This window comes from Garra rufa, chromosome 14 (assembly GCF_049309525.1).
Source record: "Garra rufa chromosome 14, GarRuf1.0, whole genome shotgun sequence".
Lineage (NCBI taxonomy): Eukaryota > Metazoa > Chordata > Actinopteri > Cypriniformes > Cyprinidae > Garra > Garra rufa.
This window is the reverse complement of record NC_133374.1, coordinates 42847789-42873109: the sequence shown is the minus strand read 5'-3', so window position 1 is coordinate 42873109 and position 25321 is coordinate 42847789. Positions and strand designations below refer to the sequence as shown.

General features: G+C 38.4%; 1 protein-coding gene across 1 annotated transcript in view; it reads right to left on the bottom strand.

Annotated features, from left to right (window-relative positions):
* LOC141284452 (uncharacterized) overlaps positions 1-25321 on the bottom strand; it is a 256898-nt gene that overhangs the window by 80789 nt on the left and 150788 nt on the right. Inside the window, exons 3-4 of the mRNA XM_073817423.1 lie at positions 5648-6155; positions 5422-5479 (exon numbers count right to left, since the gene is read on the bottom strand). Of these exons, the coding sequence (XP_073673524.1) occupies positions 5422-5479; positions 5648-6155 (566 nt within the window). The remainder of the gene's footprint in view (positions 1-5421; positions 5480-5647; positions 6156-25321) is intronic.

The window sequence follows — 25321 nt, the reverse complement described above, 5'->3', positions numbered from 1 at the left end:
ATTTAGCAGAAGAAATAAATGTGTGTTTTTGTCTGTGTTTGTAATATTGCAGATGGTAGCCACTTACAAATGCAAACAAAAGACATCTCATTGTGTGCCACTTTATTTCTGTCTGTGTTCTGCGTTGTTTCTTATTTTGAGTGCATGAATTTTGAATATTGTGCATTTTCTAAGTGGGGTCTCCAGAGACCACAAGTGTGACTTTTTTTTTTTTTTTTTACACCAAAATAAAATCATGCTTTCATTAAAAAAAATGATTTGTAGATCTAGAAAGTGTTGACAATTTTACATGACAAAGAGAACTTTTTTTTTTTAGCTTCATTTGGGGTAAAAAAAAAAAATACCCCAAGGATTAAACATCAGTTGTATTTAGTATTCTTTCACAATTGCACTAAAGTAGTACTAAAGTAAAAGTTGTGAATATGGTGCGTCTTTTTATTTTACACCTTTAACCCTATGATTATTCAGGAAGGGAAAGGATAGTCAAATCTAGCCTAAACCAAAAGGTACTCAGCTGCCCGCAGGTTGCAGTCCTTCAGGAATGATGTAGTAGACCCTCCTTGTGATTGTTCTTGGTTGAGGTTTATATTATAGTAAAATCTAACGAGAGGCACTAGTAACAATACAACTATTATTCTTTGGTTACAATACAAAGCAGTTAAATGCAAAAATAAAATCAGCTTAGCTATTCATTATATAATCAAACTTTTCATCAGCATTATTGGAGATGCTGTTAAGCGTCCCTTGTGAGGGTATCCGGTCTCCGCTACGCTTAATGCAATCTCTGCAACTCATTCTTAATGAGACAGTGGTCTTTCCTTTGTCTCTTACATTGCTGTCTGCATCTGGCACTCTTCTGTTTCCTCTTCAAGGTCTTCACCTGCTTCAACTCTGCTTGGGGTAGCAACATGCTCTCTTCACCCCTGTGTACCCTCTTGTTAACCTTTGTGGTTGATTACATAGTAATAACTCAACAGCATGTATTTACACAATTGTTTCTTACTCATCCTAACAAAGCAAACTTTGCAATTGCAAGCATTCTTATCTCAAAGCATCTGGCATCACCTTAAAATAAGCAGATAACATAAATTTGAAACAGGTAAATAGCAGTATTATTATCCAAATCCAAAACAAAGTATACTTTTAACTAGTGTTCTTATAGTGTATCAGTTTTACAATTTTATTTAGCACAAATAAATGTACTTCCTTGTATTTAAGTTTTTTTGTGCACTCAAGCATGCTTTGATTTTACCTCAACATCATCAAACACCTCCAAATCAGTTCAATCAAAGGGTACCAAAGTGGGATCCAATTTTTTCCATAAACTTCTGTATGGCTCACTTTCACCCAATTTAACCAATTCCCAGACATCCCTACTCAAATAGATAAAAAAAAGCCATCCCACTCGCCCAGAAACCCGCCAACCTATAAACCTAAAAATTAAACCAAATGCTTCTCCACTCTCCGTAAAGGTTACCAGTCCATCTACACCGCCCATACCTTAGAAGCCATGTTTATCCTGCCCTTCTTTGGTTTCCTTAGATGCTCTGAAATCGCTATCAAATCTAACTTTGACCCAAACACCCACCCAACCATTTCTGATCTAATAGTGCTAGACAATGAAGCCATCTCCTACCTCATAAAGCAAAGCAAATCAGACCAATGAAAGAAAGGCCACTTCATCTGTATTTTTAGCCTACAATCGCACATTCAACCATTTCAAACCCTCCTTGCCTTCCTTCAGCACAGGAAATCCCAATCCAAAAAGCCATCTGATCCCCTTTGTACAGACGACCTTACCGCCCAACTTCACGATTCTGGTTTCAAAAGCATCATAAGTCTGTTTTGCTCCTATCCGGCACCCCAGCCAATAATTTCTCCAGCCATTCATTTCGAATAGGTGCAGGAACAACAGCAGCATCAACATCAAACCAAACACTCGGTCGCTGGTTTTAAGAGCTGCATCCGATCAGACCGTTCCCACATCAAGAAAGCCTACCAAACCCTAATCAGTTAATCTATTTTGCACAATCCATCCCTAGAACCCCCACATCAGCCTCCCTTGACCCGATTTAAACTACCTCACCCCGCATCCCCGCTCAGTTCATGCCCATTACCCTCTCCTTTCCCCACTGCCACAATAGATTTTTCGCTTCCGCGGGTGCATTTTATAGGTCCCCACTGCCGCAGCAGTACCTGCTCCCGCAAGAGCCTCTAGCCTTTTTCCCCTCAGACTACCACATCAGTGCCTGCTTCCGCAGGAGCCTTATCCATAGTTCCCCACTGCAGGAGCCTCATTCATAATTCCCAACTGCCACAACAGTTCTGCTCCCACAGGAGCCTTCTTCTATATTCTATCACAGCAGTGCCTACAGGAGCTCCTCCTGTATTTTTGTACATGGCCACTATTACAACCAACGTCCACCACCCCATCTCCTCACCTTTAGCCCTGGGGGGAAGGAGGGGGGGTTCAGGTTAAGTGCAGAGCTCGGAGCCCTCTCCCGGACAATACGACAGATACACCTAACCTTTCGCTCAGTTTATTATCTGTAAGAGTGAACTTGAAAGAAAGACTAAATTAAAAGACTATTGAAATTAAAACAGAACATTTGTTGATTTGTCTTATTAGTTTCTTTGAATTTTTTGCACTAAACTCACTAGGTGAGTTTAAGTTGTTACAATTCCCCACAGAGCATGGAATTCACACTATTTGGAATGGGAGATTTTTTATGAATATAAACTCACAGACAGCCACTGTTTCCAAACCAAGTGTATTATACAAGTAATAATTACAAAGTGTCAAGAGCACGTTGAAGCAGTGCAATACAATGGTGTGTGTGTGTGTGTGCGTATAGTCTCTCAGCGTCCCAACTGTACAGTATATACAAGAGTTCAGATCGCGGTCTCACCAGTAGTCTTTTATCTTCAGAGAGTGCAAATCCAAAAAGCGCTGGCTGTTTAAATGTCCTTGAAGGTAAGTATCCCAAAACAAAAAAAGTATACTCCACAAGAAGACTCAGTCCAAGGGGGAGAAAAAAAACAACCAACAAAAGAAGTAATCTACAGGATCAATCAGCAGGTACTGTTTCTAAACTTTTTGAGCGATGCCTCTCCTGAACGCCGGTTCCATATAAATAAACGCGAAACAATTCCCGCCTAGATGACGCAACGTCACGTGACGACGGAGCGCTAGCAGAATCTCACGATATTAAAGGTCTGGGTCAAACAAGCAATCCTATAAATAAAAGCAATTAAAAATCCTATAAATAAACTTTCATCTTATGTGACTACGCTACAAAGTAAACTGCAAAAACAATTGGTTAGTAATAGATGCAATGAATAAGTAGAATTCCTCCTGTTTAAATGATCATACAGCATATTTATGGCTTGTCCTCTAAAACAGTTCTATAAGACAATTCCTAATACAATCCTCTAGGAATGGTTCCAAAATATGATTATTACAGCCTTCCACAAAGCTGCCAATGTTGGTGGTAGAAGTGAGCATGTAACTGATGTGCACAAATTAAATCTTCCAGTGAGATCACTCTTCAATTAATGACATACAAATGTAAAGCTCTTACATTGTAGACAGAGCAAACACTCTGTCCTTATTCCATATTATTCCTTGCACATTTATGCATTAAGCTCAGTCCAACACAATATACAGCGGGAAAATAAGTGCTAATAATCAGCATTTTTATCAGTAAGGATATTTCTAAGTGGGCTATTGACAACATTTCCACCAGCTGTAGCCATCAAGCCAAATATTGAATTCATACAAAGAAATCAGAACATTTAACTATACAAGTTGAGTCATAATAAATAAAGTGAAATGACACAGGGAATAAGTATTGAACACATGAAGATAACAAGGTGCAAAATGACATCTGAAATCTGTCAGTATTGAGAGAGAAACCCTGCCCCCTATCAGTACTAATTAATTTCAGTTGCTTTAGTCCTAACTGATGGCCTAGAAAAGGGTTCTGATTACTCAGAAGGCACACAGGAAAGACTTCATGATGGGTAAAAGCAAAGAACTCTCTCAAGATCTTTGTAATCTTATCGTTGACAAGCATTTTGATGGGAATGGTTATAGGTGCATTTCCAGAATGCTGAATGTTCCTGTGAGCACTGTGGGGGCCATTATCCAGAAATGAAAGAGCATCAGTTCACCATAAACCGGCCACGTTCAGGTGCTCCATGCAAGATCCCTGTCCGAGGAGTTTGTGGATTATTGGGAGACTATAGTATGGTCAGATGAAAGCAAAATTTAACTTTTTGGCAGTCATTCTACACACTATGTTTGGAGACGACATTGCACTGCCCACCACCCCAAGAACACCATACCAACAGTTAAGTTTGGGGATGGAAGCATCATAGTTTGGGGCTCTATTTCAGCAAGGGGTACTGGCAGACTTCATATTATTAAAGGCAGGATGAATGGAGAAATGCACCAGGACATTCTGGATAAACATCTGCTGCCGTTTACTAGAAAGCTGAAAACGAAAAGAGGATGGATATTTCAGCAAGACAATGATCCCAAACACAAGGCAAAGGAAACAATGAAGTGGTTTCAAAGAAAGAAAACCAAGTTGCTTGAATGGCCCAGTCAATCACCTGACCTAAATCCCATAGAAAATCTATGGAGAGAACTGAAGATCAAAGTTAAAAAAAGAGGCCCAAGGAACCTTCAAGATTTAAAGAGCGTTTGTGTGGAAGAATGGGCCAGAATCACTCCTGACCAATGCAGACGACTGGTCTCTCCATACAAGAGGCGTCTAGAAGCTGTAATCACCAACAAAGGCTTTTCTACAAAGTATTAAATAAAGTGTTTTCAATACTTATTCCCTGTGTCATTTGACTTTATTTATTATGACTCAACTTGTATACTTAAATGTTCTGATTTCTTTGTATGAATTCAATATTTGGCTTGATGGCTACATCTGGTGGAAATGTTGTGTCAATTGCCCACTTAGAAATACCCTTAATGATAAAAATGCTGATATGTCAAATACTTATTTTCCCCGCTGTAGCTAGTTGGCACTGTAAAGTGTACCATGGACAAAAGACATTGCGTTTAAATTATAATTTATATCAATGTAGGAGCCCTGTATAGGATTCTTATTGGAATCCTTAAGGATTGTTTTGACAAGGGAACATTCTGCAGATTCTGAAAGGGGGGTGTAAACTTTTGACCTCAACTGTAATTGTGGTTGCAACAATGTGGTTGCAGAGAAACAAAGAGGTGTATGTTTGTGGAGTAATTTACAACAGCTTTGATTGTGGCTCAACCAATCAGAATCAAGGGCCGGAACTGTATGTTCTAGACAATTTGTTTGAAACACTGTCCATGCTAAGGTGATCTGTTAGGTTTCTCTCTTTTGTGAATCTTCATGTGCCTGTCAAGGGTTCCTTTTTGACTGAAACTTTTTCCACATTGTTTGCATGTGTAAGGCTTCTCTCCAGTGTGAACTCTCATGTGAATGTTAACTAATCTTTTATTAGTGAAACTCTTTCCACACTGTTGGCAGATAAAAAGGCTCCCTGTAATGTGAATTTTCTGGAGAACTTTATGGTTTCCAATTTCATTGAAACTCTTACCAGACTGAGGGGATCTGTAAAGCTTTTCTTTATTGCACTTTTTTATGTGACTTTCAAGGCTTCCTCGTTGACTGAAACTCTTTCCACACTGTTTGCATGTGTAGGGCTTCTCTCCAGTGTGAATCCTCATGTGATTGTTAAGGCATTCTTTACGTGTGAAACTCTTTCCACACTGTTGGCATATGTAAGGCTTCTCTCCAGTGTGAATTCTCATGTGCCTTTTAAGGTATCCTTGTAGTTTGAAACTCTTTCCACACTGTTTGCAGGTGTAAGGCTTCTCTTCAGTGTGAATTATCATGTGAATGTTAAGGCATCCTTTACGAGTAAAACTCTTTCCACACTGTTGGCATGTGTAAGGCTTCTCTCCAGTGTGAGCTCTTATGTGCCTTTTAAGGTTTGCTTGTAGATTGAAACTATTTCCACACTGTTTGCATGTGTAAGGCTTCTCTTCAGTGTGAATTACCATGTGCCTTTTGAGGTGTCTTTGTTGTTTGAAACTCTTTCCACACTGTTTGCATGAGTAAGGCTTCTCTTCAGTGTGAATTCTCATGTGCCTCTTAAGGTATTCTTGTTGTTTGAAACTCTTTCCACACTGACAGCAAGTGAAAATACTCATAGTTCCGATCTTTTGAGCTCTTCTTTGTGTAGAAGTCTTTTTATACTCTAAGGAACAAAAAGATTTTTCTGCAGGTGCGAAATCATGAAGATTCTCAAACTGATCTTTCTCTTCAGGTTCATTCAGTACTTCCCTCTCTTCTTTCAGCGCTGTTAGGTCTAAGGTGGAAAAACAAAGAGATAAAAGTTAACCCCAGTTTAATGGCACAAAGCAATTAACATGTAGATATGTAATGCATGTATGCTAGATCCTATACCAGGGTGTCCAAACCTAATCTCAGGAAGGCTGGTACCCTACAGAGATTAAGTTGGCCACTCAACCACCAGATGAAATATTCATCACACAATAATTCCTTCTGAGGTTATATTAAGGGGGCAATTATGTTAGCCAATCATAAAAGTTGGCTTTTACATTTGAGCTTTTGAATGGAAAACACCACAAGTGACTGTCAGAGGATGAGAAATGGTGGAAAACGGCCATTAATCTCTCAAAAAATCTTTCAATTTTAAATATTTCAGTCAAAAACATTAGTAATATTATAAATTACACCTCTGGAAACATGATATAAAAAATACTAAAATTAAACTTCCTTTAAAAGAAAACAGGCAAAAATTTTGCACCAATTGAAAGTCAAGCAACATGCCAATTGCCAAGTATGGTGAATTGTGCTCTGCATTTAATCCATCAAAGTGCACACACACAACAGAATCAATGTGATCCATAATTGACATTTAGAACTGTTTTAAGAATAAGCGTGCATATCAAATTCTCTTGACTCACTGAACCTGGGTCAAATTAGTGAGATTATATTAAGTTAAATGGTCATTTATGGTACAACTTTAACCCTAATTGATTTGTTAAATTATTTCAGGTCTCGTTTGGGACAATGTTTTCTGACCAGCTTTTTTGAAACAGCCCCAGAGCTCGACATTAAGCCTTGATATGTGCACCTTGATATGTGTCTAACTTTTAGGCCTGGTCCACATTATTACGTTTCCATTTGAAGGCCTCTGTTTTGGCCTTCCATCCATCCAGATAGCATTTATGTTAAGGAAAACTGAGCTTTTTGAAACAGTGGATAACTGAAAAAGGTGCCCTTTTTAGCGTTGTTGTCACACCTTTGGACTTTATGTTTTGGTTTTTCCCATTGCCCATATTTGGTTCTTCCTGCATCATTCCCATCACCTGTCATTCTAATTAGCACCCCTTTGTAAATTTGTTTGAGTTTCTCTGTCCGGCTTCAACGTTACCTACCATTTCCGTGTATGTTCCAATCATCCTGTCTGTCTGTTACCCAGCCTGAGGATTTTATTAAAGACTTTGCACATTCATATTGCACATTCCTACACACTGGACCTGGGACAGCTAGTGATGGAACAAGGTTTGATTTATTTTACTGAGGATATAGACATTGAACTTCCTGTGTTCCCTTAACTGTCAGCCTACATGGATTTCCCGCCTGCATGGATTTCATCGCTCCGTCCCACCGGCTCAGTTGGGCTCCTCCCTCCCTCTGGCGCCACCTTGGTCCTCTGTCGTACCGGCTTAAAGTTTAGCTTGTTCTCAATGATTCCCATCACCTTGTAACTAGCACCTCTTTGTAAGTTTGTTTGATTTTTGAGTTTCTCTGTCCGGCTTCAACGTTACCTACTGTGTGCGTGTATGTTCCAGTCATCCTGTCTTTCTGTTACCCTACCTGAGGATTTTATTAAAGGTGCCACAGGATGCATTGAAACAATATTTTAAATTGTTCTCTGATATCTACATAGAAGGTATATGGCATAGTCCATACAAGTCCATTTACAACCCTAGAATTTTCCCTAGAACGAAATGCTCTGTTATTGCCTTATTTGGAAGGTTCCTGCATAATAATGAAGAAGCTCTGCTCTGCTCTGATTGGCTGTTTTACACACAGCTGTGAGGAAACACATGGAGGAAATATATATTTAATTACGGCTGCTTTATTTATTCAACTCTAGCTGCTTTTATGCGGTTTGTTGAATCTGCCGTTTTGAATCTGCGACATTTTAATCTCACTACTGTGATCACATGTGCTCTGTGTAAAGTTTTAATGCAGCGAAGTAGACTTACCACGCAAGTTTTGATGCTTTAGTGATGCTTAGGATCTGTTAATCATTTGCCATCAGTGCACTCATCTCTCCGTTTGTAAGTAAAACCTTATTTTACTGACGTTACTGATGATTGGGCGATGCAAACATTGGGGGCGTAACTATTAACGATCGGGACTATTGCGTAGGGGTGTCAACAATAATCGATTCGGCGATGCGGGGCATGAACGATTCAGCATCGATGCGGCAAAGTGCCATAATCAATTATGTCACTGTTTATTTTCTGGCGGAAAATAAAGTTGTGAAGTTTCAAATACTTCCGGTTCCGGGGGAATAACAACAACAACGAGCAAGATGGCTGAGGCGGAGGGAGATGACCGCGATAGACGGGTTATTAAAAACGCGCCCAAAGCTTGGAAAGGGGACATCTGGGCACATTTCGGCTTGTATTGCCTGATGACTGATGAAAAATTTGCCTTGTGTGCAGTAGAATTTTGATGCATCGCAATGCATCGTAGAATCGAATTGAATCGAATCGTTACCTGGTGAATCGGAATCGAATCGAATCGTGAGGGCAGTGCCAATGCACACCCCTACTATTGCGTAAAAGTCTGTGTTTTGTTGGAATTGAGGTCTTTTGCAAACACCAGAATTATATAAAGAGAAGGAAATGGTGGTGTTTGAGACTCATGGTATGTCATGTCCATACACTGAACTATTATTATTCAACTATACCAAGCTAAACACAGTTTTCCATTCTATGGCACCTTTAAAGACTTTGCATTTATTCCTACGTTGCTTTGCGCATTCCTACACGCTTTGTGACAGCTGTTCAGTGCACTGTAAAAAAGTAGGTATTGTGACGCATGTTTAGTCATGTAATCCATATTAAACCTACAGAAATCTGTTTTTATGTCAGTATTGCGCCTGTTATGTGCTATTCACGTTTTACATTGTTTCCAAAGATGTGTAATTTTGTACACTCTTCATATAACAGTCAAAAGTGACAGAAATTTTACTTGTGATTGCCATTTGTGACAAAAAACCAGGGCAGTTGCATCTGAGATAGACATATAATGGTGATTGAGAGTGAGATGAATGGTGAAATATTTCAGTCTCTGAATAACGCAAGATCACACTGAGAGGGCAAGATTCATCATGGCAGCATGCAGTCACTGAGAGAGCTGAACTCACTGTACTATCTGTATTAACTCTACAAACTGTAGCAATACTGTGGATTATTATTACATACTGACAGCTATAAGAACAAACTACCTGTACACTGGAAAAATTAATTTACCGAGGCATACATTGATCACTAACACTAAAACCTGTGGAGCCTGCCCTGTCCCCTTTCTGGCAGACGGGCGTTCGAATTTTCAACCATCTCGTCAACTGGCTTCTCACAGTAGCTCACTCACGAGATCTGTTGTGTGAACAGAGGGACCTGGTGCTTCGGCACCTCAGCCATCTGGACCTTCAGGTCTACCGAGGGAAGAGCAAACTGTGAAGAGGATCTCTTTTCTCGGTATGGAGCTGGGCTCGGTCAACATGACAGCCCACCTCACCAACAGGTGTGCGCAGTCAGTGCTGTAGCATCTTGAACTATCCAGACACAAGACAGCAGTCCCTCTAAAAAAGAGGCTCCTGGGGTACGTGACAGCTACAACCGCAATAACGCCGCAGGGCTCGCTTCACATGAAACCGCTTCAGCACGATCGAGTCCCGAGATGGGCATGGCATCGTGGCACACTCTGGACTGGCGTTTTACCGCAGTGTTGCCGCCTATTCAACCCGTGGTCCACCACAGGTTGGATTGCCGTGTACAACGGGAAAGCAGCATCGGGCTCCTGGATAGGACCTTGGTTGCAGTGGCATATCAATTGCCTCGAGTTGTTGCCTGTGCTTCTAGCCCTTCGTTGCTCCCGACCGACGTTGCGGCAGAAACACGTGCTTGTTCGCATCGGCAGCACTGCGACCAGCGCTCACCGCTTCCGTCGCAAGTCACAACTCGCCGGCCATCTGCTCCTATGGAGTCAGACGTGACTGAAACTGCTACGTGCCATTCACATAGATCTAGAAGAACTCAACCGTGCAGCCGATAGGGTCTCACGGCAGTCCACCCACCCTGGAGAGTGGCGACTCCACCCCGAGATAGCCCAGCTGATTTGGAGCCATTTTGGCAAGACCCAGATAAATCTGTTTGCCTCCAGCAAATCCACCCACTGCCAATTGCTGCACTCCCTCAACGAGGCTCCCCTAAACAGGGACGCACTGGCACACAGCTGGCCTCCGGGACACAAGTACGCCTTTTTTTCCCAGTGAGCCTCCTTGCACAGACCCTGTGCAAGATCAGGGAGGATGAGGATTCCATGGCCTGTTCCCATATGTAACGTCAAAGTGATTCGACTGAAGGGGAACGACTAGACATTCCCCTGCCATGTCCCTGGTGTCACGCTGTCGCCGGCTCGATCCGGCTCTTCAGCGAAAACCTGAATTAGTGGTGCGTGCCGTCATCTTATATACCATATGTACGGTGGAATGTCTTGGCAAATACCGCTCGGCAATGTTCATTGGCCTTTTGGCTCAGAGATGATTGGTCTTTCAAGTGATTTCCCAATGTAACGTCTCCTTCAGGGAATGAGGGTTACCTACGTAACCTAGACGTAACTGATTACACGACATGAAAAAATTTAAGAACTTTGGTCAAGACTGGAATTTGCATACAACCAAACTGAAAAACTAGAACAATCCAGTAACTGCCTTATTGGACTACTGGCAAAGCACTCAGCAAAAAGGTGGATCCAGTCATAAAAGAAAACAACATAATGACTCCGGGATATTCAATCCAAAAGTATGCGTGATAACCTGAACACCCTTGGAGTTAAACATGGAGGTGGAAACATGCTTTGGGAATGTTTTTCTGCTAAGGGGACTGGACAACTACACCGCATCAAAGGGATGATGGATTGGAACATGTACCATTAAATGGGAGAACAATTGAAAATGGATTGTGGATGGGTATTCCAGCATGACAATGACCCAAAACACACAGCGAAGGTAACAAAGGAATGATTTGAAAAAAGACACATTAAAGTTAGGGCAATGCACATTTTGTCAGTAAAGCTGTTCTGTTATGCAGCTCATTAAAATGCATATCAATGTATAATAGGGGTGGCACGGTTCACAAAACCCACGGTTCGGTTTTAGGGTCACGGTTTTCGGTTCTGTACGGTTCTTGTTGTTATTTTTTTTCTTAACACTCCAGAAATGTACTTCAGCATATGATATACAGCTTAAATAATCCACAATTTAGGATACAGTATTAAAAAATTTATATCATGTAATCATGCATAAACTGAATTTGACTTGACTTTAAGCACATTATTGGGACCATCTCTGAGGAAAGCCAGTAGAGATTTTGATACAGCAAGAGAGAAGACATTGATGACATGCTTTTCATTTATTTGGCAATAACAGGAGAATGGGTATTACTATCTCTATAGGAATTTATGTGCCTTTTTTGCACATAAAGATTGAACTGCAGTATTAACTTGCATTTATCAAAGAGCCAACTTCAGTGTAGCTCTTATCTTTTAAAAGAAAAAGAGAGGAACTCTTTAAGCTCTGTCTTTTAAAGAAATGATTGGTTGGTTCATGTCATATGACCTGCGGTGCGCTTGCGGAATTCTAAAAAAAAGTTGCGATGTTTTTATCTCGATGCGGCGCAGATGCGCCTGGAAAAAAAAACCGAACGCGTCACTTCCATTATGAGCATGCATACCGCGCATCCACATTTGAAATAACGAACTTGAGCACGCAAAATACCCTACATGTGAACGGCCCCTTATATGACGCTGGCGCATCCTCTAACTCGGGGCAGCTTTCCTTATCTCTCCCACTTGCCATTTCTACACTCCACTTTTACTGTCTGTATGTTCACACACATCTCTCTAGTTAAAGGTTTGCTTACTTGCAGTTAAGTTTAAAGACTGTAGTCTAAAACGATCAGCAGCTTGTTTGCTAACATATAAGCCCCAGTGTTATAAGTTCTGTTTTATTTTTCCTGTATCCGAGTCTGAGAATTTGTGGTGGAGAACGCGGCGGCTCTAATAAACAATGCAGCGTTGCGATTACTCCGCCCCGCTCGGAGACAGTGATGCACGGAGGGTGGTTATATCTTCGGGTCTGGTAATAAAAAAATGCATTCTATTTACTTGTGGGTGGGTTGAGCATGGATGAGATAAATCAATAATGATGTAAACATTAACTACATTTTCTAAAATCTGAACCTGAGTTATGTGGTCAGGACCGTGGCGCGAGCTTCTTTTTAAATATATTTTGATGATTGCACTTAGTGCGCCCATCCTTTCCGTCACCCCAGATTAGAGCTGGGCGGTATGACCAAAAATTTATATCACGGTATTTTTCAAAATTATACGGTATCACGGTATATGACGGTATTTTTTTTTCATGCATGACTAGGTGTTAACCACATTTCCTAATAAATTAGAGAATAATTACTGCAGTATATTGGCTTACATTGACCGGACTAGTATTAACCCAGGTTTGATTGGTCTCACAAAATGCTGCTGTTCACAAAGAAGTGACAGTGGCACTCATAATTGTAATGAGGTGAAGAAATCCGAATTCATGATTTGCAGTCAAAATACACAACACTTTATTGTGCATTATTCACAAGTTCACATTTACAAGTCTACGCGTTTCTCTTCCAGCAGGAGGCGCTATCAGAATGGTAGTATACAAAGTAGCGCAACAAATGATTTTGAAACGTGCAGCGCTCATATTTATTCAATGGATAGCCTTTTGAAGTTTCATCGCAATTCTTGTCTTTCAGTCCCCACATGACTTTCATAACCCCCTAATAACACTGCAGTCATCAATGAAAATTAAGAGCTTTATTTAAGACTTTCAAAAACAAACCTTACACAAAATACGTTTCTTTTTTATTTTTTTTCCCCACCATGTTCGGGGCACAAGAAAAATATTAAGGGACTAAATTAATATCAGCATATGAAGTATAATCGTCTCTCATTGTCTGAAAGAATGCACATCAGATGCTGAAAGTCAGTTTTTACTTTCACTTTAAAGGTTGTATCAGCGATTTCTAGCCTAAAACATAAAGTGTCAATTTCAGCTGACCTTTCTTCACGATCCGCTCGCTGCCTGCCCCATAAATTGTCTGTGAAAAAACCGCGTCTCTCTGGTCAGCCTAGGGTCCGAGATATGCCAAAAAAACAAACGGCACTACCAACCTTTCCACAGATAAACAAACAGAAACAACCTCCCTCACATCCCTGCACCAGTAGGAAAGTCCACAACACCAAACCCCTGACGCTGATTGGTTGGAACACTGTTTGTTTATTTGTGGAAAGGTTGGTAGTGCCGATTGTTTTTTTGGCATATCTCAGACCCTAGGCTGACCAGAGAGACGCGTTTTTTTCACAGACAATTAATGGGGCAGGCAGCGAGCGGATCGTGAAGAAAGCTCAGCTGAATTTGACACTTTATTTTTCAGGCTAGAAATCGCTGATACAACCTTTAACATATTGATCAGTTTCCACGTTGCTTGTGTGATATCCATTGGCTTTAAAACATAAATATTAATAAAAATACAGTATATAGAAAAGACATATCTTTAAAATATTGCGACGTAACACTAACGTAAAGCCATTGTTTTTCTCTCACTGAAAGCTACTGTCTGCGCACAATGCGCCGATCTCTGCTCTCATCACTGCAGACACACCCCCTCTTGAAATTTCAGCATTACAAGTTTTGCAAATCGCTAACCCTGGGTCTTTCTCAGATATACTGAAATACGTCCACACCTCAGATGTGTTGCTTCAGACAAGCACGTGCAAGCTGCGGTTTCTGTTTGCGTCAACATACGTGTTCCCAGCGCTTCGTACGCACACACTCACCGGTATTGGGGTATATGAAAAATGAATATCATTAAAAAAAAAAACACCGGTATTCGGTATGAAAAGGTATACCGCCCAGCCCTACCCCAGATACTGCTAGTTTAAAAATATGGTCACGTCCAGATGCCAGTAATCATTATCTTTTTCAGCATGGATTTGGCTTAAAAGCACGAGTGGTTAAGCCTATATACTGTAAGTGTGCAGCGTGTCTGTAAGTGTCCCCCCCCCCCCCTGTATACTAATGACTGTACCTCCAAAGACCCCTCTGTCAAGCTCCTGAAGTTTGCAGACGACACCACACTTATCGGCCTCATTCAGGACGGTGACGAGTCTGCTTACAGACAGGAGGTAAAAGAGCTGGCTGTCTGGTGCAGTCATAACAACCTGGAGCTCAACACGCTCAAAACTGTGGAGATGATCATAGACTTCAGGAAAACCCCCCCTGCTCTCCCCCCACTCACCATCATGAACAGCACTGTAAACACAGTGGAGTCATTCAGGTTCCTTGGAAATACCATCTCTCAGGACCTGAAGTGGGACATTCACATAGACTCCATTGTGAAAAAAGCCCAGCAGAGGCTGTACTTCCTCCGCCAGCTGAGGAAGCTCAACCTGCCACAGGAACTGCTGAAACAGTTTTACTCTGCCATTATTGAATCCGTCCTCTGCACTTCAATTACCATCTGGTTCAGCTCAGCTACAAATTCTGATCTCAGAAGACTACGTCGGATAGTCCGGACTGCTGAGCGAATCATTGGTACAACCCTCCCTACCCTTCAAGATCTGTACTTATCCAGAGTACGAAAAAGGGCTGCCAAAATTACTCTGGACCCCTCACATCCAGCACACTCACTTTTTGAACTGTTACCATCCGGTCGGCGCTACAGAGCGCTGAGCACTAGAACGACCAGACACCGAAACAGTTTCTTTCCTCAGGCAATCCATCTCATGAACACTTGATCGTGGAACATACAACACTATACATTCTTTATTCATTTTTCCGTTATTTATTTAAAGCACATACTTACTCCATTCAAATGTCTTTGCTATTTTTGCACATTGTCTGTCTTGTATACCTCTATATTGTTCTTTTTATAATATGTATCGTCTTGTCACTGTCTTTCTGTAGCACTGTGGAGCTCTGTCACAAAAACAAATTCCTAGTATGTGCAAACATACCTGGCAATAAAGCTCATTCTGATTCTGATTCTGATTCTGATTCTGATGTGAAGATCAGCTGTTAAAATGAACCATCCATTCATTCATCAAATCATCATGCAAAACTAAGAATTAGAATAATTGTAATAGGACGATCGTGTGCGGTTGGCTAAATCAGAGAATCAGGTGCGGGTGGGTGGCAGGCAGATTACACTATTGCCTGATGTTTTTCTTTATTTCGTCGTCAAAAGTAAGATTTTGCACTTTCTTGTCATCAAAAGTGTTCTGAAACAAGTCACAACTGAGCCGCTGTGCATCTCCATTTAAACACAGCGGTGTTTCGTTTATGAATGAACGTGCGTTTTTTAAACGAATCTAGGGAAATGAAGAGAGTCTCATAAAGAGAGTCATTTGCTTTATTCAGGAATGAATCAGCTGCTCGAATGAATCAAATGATTGATATGATTCAGTAATTAAGTCAGTGTCTTGCCGCCATCTGTTGGCAGATCGTCTCAGTTATATAAGTCATTTAAAATTTCTTTATTCAAAATTTTATTTTTATTTTAATCTCAGCTCTTAAACTTTTATGTAAACGATTAACAGTTTTTATATTAGGGTCATTGACGTGACGCCTACATTTTTTGTCCGATTTATTTTTTTCTGTTAAAAAATTGGTTTAAATGCAAAAAAAAAAAAAATGCCATATGTAAGAAGTACCTCTCCCAAATATGGACAAACTTTAATTTTTCTAAAAACATAAGTTATTTGTAATTTTTTTGTTATTCGAAGTGTCAAAACATCATGTGGTGCGACCGTCCGCCATAACTTTTTTTTTGCTAAACATCTTTGAAATCACCTAAAATTTATTAAAATGAATTTTCTGCACTATTTGGCATGATTTTGGCAGTGTTTTCTTATTGTGTATAAAATTGCAAAGCATTTGTATTTATATTTCCATCAAAATACAAACAAACTTTGTCCCATGGTTTCCATTTTATAAAATATCATGTGGTGCGACCATCAAGAAACTACCATTTTGGGACTTTTATGTTGAAATCCATTCAAGGACAGGATGTTGCATCATATTGCAATTCTGCCAAGGAGCAACTGAAGCAGCAAGCAACAGCTGTTATGTAGTGACCAAAAAAACTATGAATATTAAGTTTTCTCTTCAAATATATATTTTTATTAGATATTTCATAGAAGCATTTTTTGGAAAAGCTAGCTTCTTTTTTTAGGTGGCCAGTTATGTGCCTGTAAATTTTAAATGAATTTGAAAACATCATGCGGTGCGACCAAATATCATGTGGGGCGACCACTGCAGAGTGTTTTTCAAGATAGATATATGTCCTAGATAGACAGATCTTCTAATTGTATATTCAATTAATGGGTTAAATACATAACATACTTTATTTCAGTCTAATTTGGAATAGAGTTTATGCAATTTGGGTCATTTTTTAAACATCTGTATTTCAGTATCGATACAACATCTGTATCGATACAATTCACAATTTGAATTGTATCGAGCAATGATGCATGTTACTGCAATACGTAAGCAGTTCTGGAAACCAATCAAATCGGTGTATCTGATGTAGGCGGGCCAGAGGCAAGCTAAGCTTATGACGACAGCGCTGCGACGTCCGGAATCATTAAGTAAACATTGAAAGATGACTACAGTTGTTTGAAACTGCTTTGGCCGCTACAATGAACGAGTTAGACTCGGCTTTTCATATAAAACCGCCTGGATACGGCAAGAGTTTAATACATTAGTTTGCTCCGCTGGTAGCTAAGCGTATGGGGCTTAGTGAAAACCCACGGGTGGTTGTGGTCTCGCCCTCGATCGCCCTTATGGAGGACCAGGTGAAAGAGGCGAGGAAATATGGTCTTTTGGCTCTACAACTTGGCGACCACGAAGAGGAACAGATCCGAAGCGGGCAATGGCATATAGCATTCGGCAGAAAAAAGAAGTGTCGAGAAATGTTATCGAACAAGGATGAACAGGATGATATGTCTCACTGCTGAATGAAATGCTAGCGTCTATCCACATATTAGTTGATAGTTAATGAATAGTTTGATCGGACCTAATTGTTTAATGAGGTTGATTCAGCTGTCGTAATTAATAGATATTTATCTTGTCACATTGTTTATGTTATAACATTGAAATCCACCCTTATATGTTCACCATCATCCTCTGGATTCATTACTTGAAAATGGCTTTTTTGGTAAAGATTCCATATATCAAGTCAAGTGAGATGCTAGAGAGACAGAAAAAGAAACAGAGAGAGAAAAGGTACTCTATCGCTACTCAAAACTGAACTGCCGAGATTGGGAAATATTCCAGAATACATGGGGTTAAAATAATACTTATTTTAATGCCATGTTCTGCAAATACCCCTCAGTTTTTGTTTGTTCATCAGTTGTACTGTTACATCTGAAGGCAAGTGTTTACTTAAATCTGTTTGATGTTTTATGATGTTTAGTTATGATCATACTGATCCATGATTTTTCCGATCAAGAAGTATTTGTAATGTTTTATAAAGAATATTTACATAAAATGTTTTATAAAATGTTTGTGTTAATGAAATTTCTGTGAAATTTGAATAAAATGTAAAAGTTTAAATCTATTTTTTTGTATAAGATCTCTTTAAATAGATGTAAGGTCTTTGTGTCATGCATTACATAAAAAAAAAATAATAATAATAATATATATATATATATATATATATATATAATTTCTGTGGCTGAAATATGAATCACTGCCACAATATGCTGAAGTAAATGGTATTTTTTAAACTTTTTTTTATCAGTTTTATGCAATTTACAGAAAAAATTAAGTCTGCTAAATACATTTAAGGCAGCAATTCTGAAATTATAGAACAAATATGTGAAATCGTTATTTACAAAAAAACAAAAGAAATGCAATTACTTTGTTGTTTCTAAACACTTCAATTACTGAGAACATATAAAATAAATGTTAAGAATGTTAAGGGAATAAATTAATTTTAATATAAATCATGGTCGCACCACATGACATTTTTCAAGGCTGCGGCCAGTTCATCAAGCTGAAAAAACAATAAAATTACTTAATTTAAATGTTTAATATGAATTTAACATTCTTATTGTTTGAACAAATACAAAAGATATTAATAGTTTTTGCATTTTAAAATTTGCTTGTTGTTGAAAATCCTTATACATCAATGACCCATTATCTGTTTTATATATTTAATACGGTGACACTTTATATTCGGTGGACTTAATTATTATGTACTTAAAGTACAATGTACTTATTGTGGTCATATTGCATTGCAAAACACTTTTGCTTCTATTGGGATATGGGTAAGGTTAGGGGCAGGTTTGGTGGTATGAGTATGTTTCAGGGTGGGTTAGGGTGTAAGGGTTGGTTCAACAGTGGTAATTACAGAAATTAATTACACATGTAATTACATATAGGTTTTTAAAAATATATATATATATACAATGTAAAAACATGTATGTACACAATAAGTACACTGTACCAAATTATTAATTTAAAGTACATAGTTGTCACCTAATGTAAAGTGGGACCTTTGATACTTGGTCAGTTAGATTTGTTTGGTTAACTTTGGTTAAATCTTTTATAATAATACTGTGCAGTGCACAAAATCAAGATCCGAAAGATGGTTCATTGTGTTCATTGTTCATGATGTTAAGTTTAGAAATGATGTGCATCCACTTATTATTAGTGTGACATTTTAGCATGCAAATAAAGGGAACAACTTCAAGATATCGGCCCTAAAAATCGGGCAAAAAATATCGGCAGCACATATCAGCCATCGGCTGACCCTGACCTCTAAACATTGGCATTGGCTATAAAAAAAAAAAACATATCGGTCGACCTCTAGAGCGAACCCGTGAATTTTTCTGAATTTTTTGTTGTTATTCTGTCTCTCACCATTCAAATAAACCTACCATTAAAATTACAGACAGATAATTTCTTTGTCAGTGGGCAAACATGCAATATCAGCAGGGGATCAAAGAAATATTTTCCCCCACTGTACTACTTTTGACATATAGGCCATTTAGAAAGCACTCTTGAGTCTCCCTTGACTCTCCCTAACAGGGAGGGGCAAAGAGGGCCTAACAACATGATGAAACAAAACATTTTGGGACAGAGGCAGCCATCAGGGAGACCAGTTAGGAAAGGTCTAATACACCTGGTATGGTTGCCACACAAAGCTCCATGGAGCAGAGGACTAAACTCTCAGAGATGAGAGGGGGACCCAGACGCGGATAGGAGGGCCTTGAGAGTTAGGGGAGCACTGCCAGGGATGCAAAAAAGGCCTAATAACCTGATATGAATGCGCACAGAGATCTGAGAGCAGAGTTCTTGGCTCTCAGATTGAGAGAACTCACATGTTCCATCAGAGACTGGTATCTTTATCAGGCATTACATGCAGACAAAATGAACATTACATTGAAAATGTTCTGCAGAAGGTTCTGAGCATTCCAAATGTTTCCTTCAGAGATACAACCCAGACAGCACACATACGTTGGGCCGACGTCGTCCCGACTTACAAAATTCCATCGGCGCGATGTCGCTCCGAGGTCGTTTGCTAATCGGCAAGACGTCGCCGCGATGTCGGCATTTAATCGCAAATGCTCTCCGGCCGACATTCGGCCGATGCAGCTTTAAATCCCGGCTGCTCGGCGTGGGCGCGGTTCACCGGCGTTTCGCTCATTCCTATTCTAACGTACCACCCGCGGCAGGAGCCGCTGGTTTATAATAAAACAATACACACGACACCACTCTCAATAACGGTTGCTTGTTTAATAACATTTTCAAGGTAGACATTAAACATACAAATACATTTACATTTATCAGATATATTTGTATCAAAAGTGACATACAAATGAGAATCATTCACTCTTTCAAAGATTAACCACAGCATTTGCAGTAAAACCATAGTAACTAAACTAAATCAATATTTTTACTACAATAACCATTTAACAATGACTGTTGCATTAAAACCACAGTAAGTACAAAACTAACCATTACTACAGTATTTGCAGTAAAACCATAGCAACCACATTTATTATGATTAAAAAAAAACTATGGTTACTACAGTCATGCTTACCACAGTTTTACTGTAGTATTACTACAATTCAACTATAGTAGAACCATGGCATCAAAACCTTATGAACCAAAAAACTAAAAAAAAAAAAAAAAAACTTGTTTACTACACTTATAGTTGCTACAGTTTTGCTATTGAAAAACCATGGTTAACTGCTCTATAATTATATACACATTTCATAATACTTATCATTTCAAAGTAGGTTTACAGAAAATCCATTTTTCCAAGGTTACAATGTAAAAAAAAAAAAACTTTAATCAGCCAGAGGTGACTGAGACTTACTGGGAAAGATCTTTTAGCAACAAAGAAATGTCCATATGACAGCAGCTCAAAGATAAAGGTAATTATCTATTTTTATTGCCACATCAGAATCTAATCTATCTTCATGGCAAAAACCGATGTACAATATTATAATACAACAAAATAAAAACCGAGCAAACAAGCAGTTAAAATGTTTTAAGTTATATGATACAAATTTTAAAATCTTTTCTAATAAAACCTTACTAAAGTATCTAGTGAAGTGTTCAGTTAAACACAATCCTTTAACATTATTAAAGGGTAAGTTCAACAATTTTTAATCCACTTTGTATGTTACAAAGTTGTTAATATATATAAAAGTTGTTTATTCTTTCTCAGAGATACCCTGTTTATTTGTCAGCAAAACTCTACTGCATGACGCAAAACAGTATTTTGTCATTTTGTTGATGCAAAAAGTGTTTTTGTCAAAACTCATCATTTCATTATGAGTCATCCTGCAGAGTGTTGCTTATAAGTAAAAAGGGATTTATAGGTAAACAGATTTACAGATATTAGAAACACTGCAATAATACAAAGCGGGTTGAAAATGTATACCCTTAAAGGCAATATATGGATAATATTTCACAGTTTTGTTTGTCCATGTACAGCTGGCATCATCTGAAGACTTGAGTGTTGCCGTCTTCTGAAGTCTTCACAAGTAAGGCTGGATCTGATCTTGAACTGGCGTAACCTCTGGTAACCTTGGGATGGGCATCCAGAGAAAGAAACAGGAAAGCAAAAGGAGAAAGATTAGCATGGCAGCTGTTCATATTATTTCAGACCAAAGATGATTTATTTAAATTACATATAACTGTAGTGCAATGTTTTGAGATGTATTATGTGAATGCTTGGCTAAAAATGTGTATTTTAAATTAATTTAAACAAAAAGATTGTACCTGACCCATGGACATTATCAGGAAGACTATTTTAAAGTTAAGGAATAAGATACAAAAAATGTGCTTATATACTTTAGTGGACTTTGATACATTCTCACTATTATCAATAGTCCAGAGTTTTGTAACCTCATTACAGGCCAAGTACTATAGCTGCTGTTGCCCGTATTTGTGTTTATTGTGATCTGGTTTAATCACAATAAGAATTTTTATATGTTTTTATATTACATGTCATTCCAAAGCTGTAAGACCTTTGGTCATCTTAAAAGCACCAATTAAGATGTTTTGGATGAAATCTGAGAGCTTTCTGACCCTGCATATACAGCAAGGGCCCTGACACGGTCAAGACACAGAAGGGTAGTAAAAGCATTATTAAAATAGTCCATGTAACATCAGCGATTCAACCTTCATTTTATGATGCTACGAGAATACAAATTTAGTTTCTTTTGTGCACAAAATTACTCTCATAGTTTCATAAAACTACAGTTGAACCACAGATGTCACATGGACAATTTTAACAATGTCATTACTACCCTTCTCTGTCTTGACCGTGGTGGTACCCTTGCTGTCTATGCAGGGTCAGAAAGCTCTTGGATTTTATCAAAACTATCTTAAATTGTGTTCAGAAGATGAAAGAAGGACTTACGGGTTTGGAACAACATGAGCGTGAGTAATTAATGACAGAATTATCATTTTTAGGTGAACTAGCCCTATAAGTGGGAGGTACATCATAACTGTAATGTGCACTACCTTTCAAAAGTTTGTCTTTGAAATAAGACACTTCTGCTCACCAAGGCTGCATTTATTTATAAGTAAAAACAATAATATTGTAAAATATTATTACAATTTAACAGATTTTTGTGAATATATTGTGAACTTAATTTCTTTTTATCAAAGCTGCATTTTCAGCATCTTTACTCCAGTCTTCAGTGTGACATGATCCTTTCAGAAATCATTCTAATATGCTGATTTGCTACTGAAATTTTTTTTTTAATTTCTAATTATCAATGTCTTATCATTACCAATTATCAAAAGTTAAAGGAAACATTTCTGTTTCAAATAAATGCTGTAAATGAAAAAAAAAAAATTTATTCATCAAAATATCCTCCTGCTTTAACTCAAACACATGATTAATGATTTCTGAAGGATCATGTGACCCTGAAGACTGGAGTAAAGATACTGAAAATGTAGCTTTGCATCACAGAAATAAATTAGTTCTCTAACTATATTAAAATAGAGAACAATCATTTTAAATTATATTAATTTTACAATATTACTGCTTAACTGTATTATTTATCAAAATACACAAAGCTGTGGTGGACAGAAGAGACTTTACCATACCAAAACTTACGAAACAGTAGTGTATGTTTGATATTTTACTTACTAGATCATTGGTTTCCAGCACTTTGGAGAAGAAGGTTCACTCTGAGTCTGCTGATGTGCCACAGGCCATCATCATGGAAGAATCTAGGAACAAAACATGCAATTTGTCACAGAGACCACAATATTTAGTATGCAGTTGCTGGTTTATTAGAAGGTTAAACAAGTTAAAGTACAGGTAAAATGCAGAAAAAAGAATACATAATATACTACAATTATATAACAGAATATGTTTTTATTGTTAAGTAGTTACATTTGGCTGTGAAAAGCTTCTTAAAATTACTATAATAAATAAATATTTAATTTAGCCAAATAAATTAACAGACACATGGTTATATAGGTTAAATATATTGTGTGAAAATGCATATTAAGTTTTTTTTATGAGCTTCTTCGGTTCACCTGTATTTCCTGCTTCTGTCAGCAGCTCTCTTAAAACATTTTGAAACATTGGAGCTTCCCTTCTGTTGTGGAGGCTTTATTTCTGTCCTCCTGAAAGAACATATTTTGTCAGTATGTGTTTATCTTATAAGATCAAAAAGCATTTTCACTTGTTTTCAGCCATTTAGGTTCAATAAATGAGCCTACTTCCAATAATCCACAGACAATCTGTCAGCAAAAAAAAAAAAAAAAGTGTCATAAACAAGAGCTCAATCTCTAGAGTTAGCATACCTCATCTGTGAGATGCTAACGAACTTTTTCGAAGACATTAAACCATTTCTACAAAGTAAATATTCAACAGAAACGAGTCAATTACAAGTAAGGAACAGTTATATGTAATACTTGTGTGATTTTAAGCACTAAACTTACCTAAAAGCAGCGACGACAACAGCACAGAGAGACGGAGTTTGAGTGTCAGGTGTCTTGCTGCAGCCCCGTTTCCATGGCAACCTCTCCAGCGTAAACTTAGATATTCAACATATTAAAATACGTCAAAGTCACGCAGTATTTACAAAAGTAAACATCTAGAATTGAATCATTACATTATTAATCTAGTTTCATTTAATCATTATCCAATCATGAATTTAAAACAGATTTTTAGTTTAAAAAGGAACCGCAACAATAACGTTAGCATGGCTCACCGTAGAGACGGAGACTTTCTGGCAGCCTGAAACAGTGAAAAACACGACGAAAAACGTTAGTTAGGACAAAGTAGTGTAACACTGCTGAAATAAAAACTAAAAACAAACTCTGAACTAAGCTTTTTTTTTGCTGCTCAGCGTCTAACGTTAGCTCGTCCCCTCAGAAAAACTGCTGGAAACACAGTAATCCGTTCCCGTTAGCTAAACAAGTTAACGTTATTTGGAAATGAGCCCAAGTCTCAAGTAGGGCTCACGCAAAGTCTTTTACCTGTACTACAGTGCACCAAGCGCCTTACTAGTTATAAAGTGTCACAAAATTAACAAAATAATATAATTTTTTCCAATTTAACTCAAGTGAAAACTTACCTGAAAGCCACGGATGTCGCCGGGGGAGTCGCCATCTCTCTGGTGGGTTGCTAGTAACCGTACAAGTTCAAACAGAAAAACGCGGCATCGGCCTTCTGTCGTGAGCCGACTCAGAGCCGACCTTTGATGAGCTGGCAAAGTAGAGCACTGACCAAATTACACCCGCCTACGCCTGGCCGATCCTTTTTAGATCTTAGAGTTTATGAGGCCGACGTTCTGCTTACGGGCCGACATCGGCCCGACGTATGTGTGCTGTCTGGGAATGATATAAAACATTGATTTTGAAGCATAGTGCACATCTTTGTTCAACAGTCAAAGCCTTTTGGAAAATCTATTTGTGGCGGTCAGTGTTGATATTGTGGTGAGTCGCCACAAATAAATCAATGTATGGGAAACACCACAGAACAACAACCTGAGCCCAACTCAAGCAAACTCATCACCTTAACCTTAAAGAATTAAATTATTCCTCACTTCCTCCGTATTACCTTAAAAAAAACTTTATATATAAACAAGATATAAAGGTGTACAACTTATACATTACAATCTTACACCTCACATAAATACATCAGAATTTAACTTCAATGTTTGTGCTTTTGTTTTGGCTCATTTTTTGTTTGTTTTATTTTCAGACTTGCTTCATATTTACAGGACTGTTTTCTCCTATTTTCCTGTAAGTCCTATATTGTCTTGTTCTACAAAAAAAAAAAAGGTTTTGGTATGAAATGATCTTACTTGAAGACCTGCATGAAAAAGTATCCTCTGTTCCATTTGTACGCTTTTCTGCATTCACAGTAAGGCAAATTTAATGT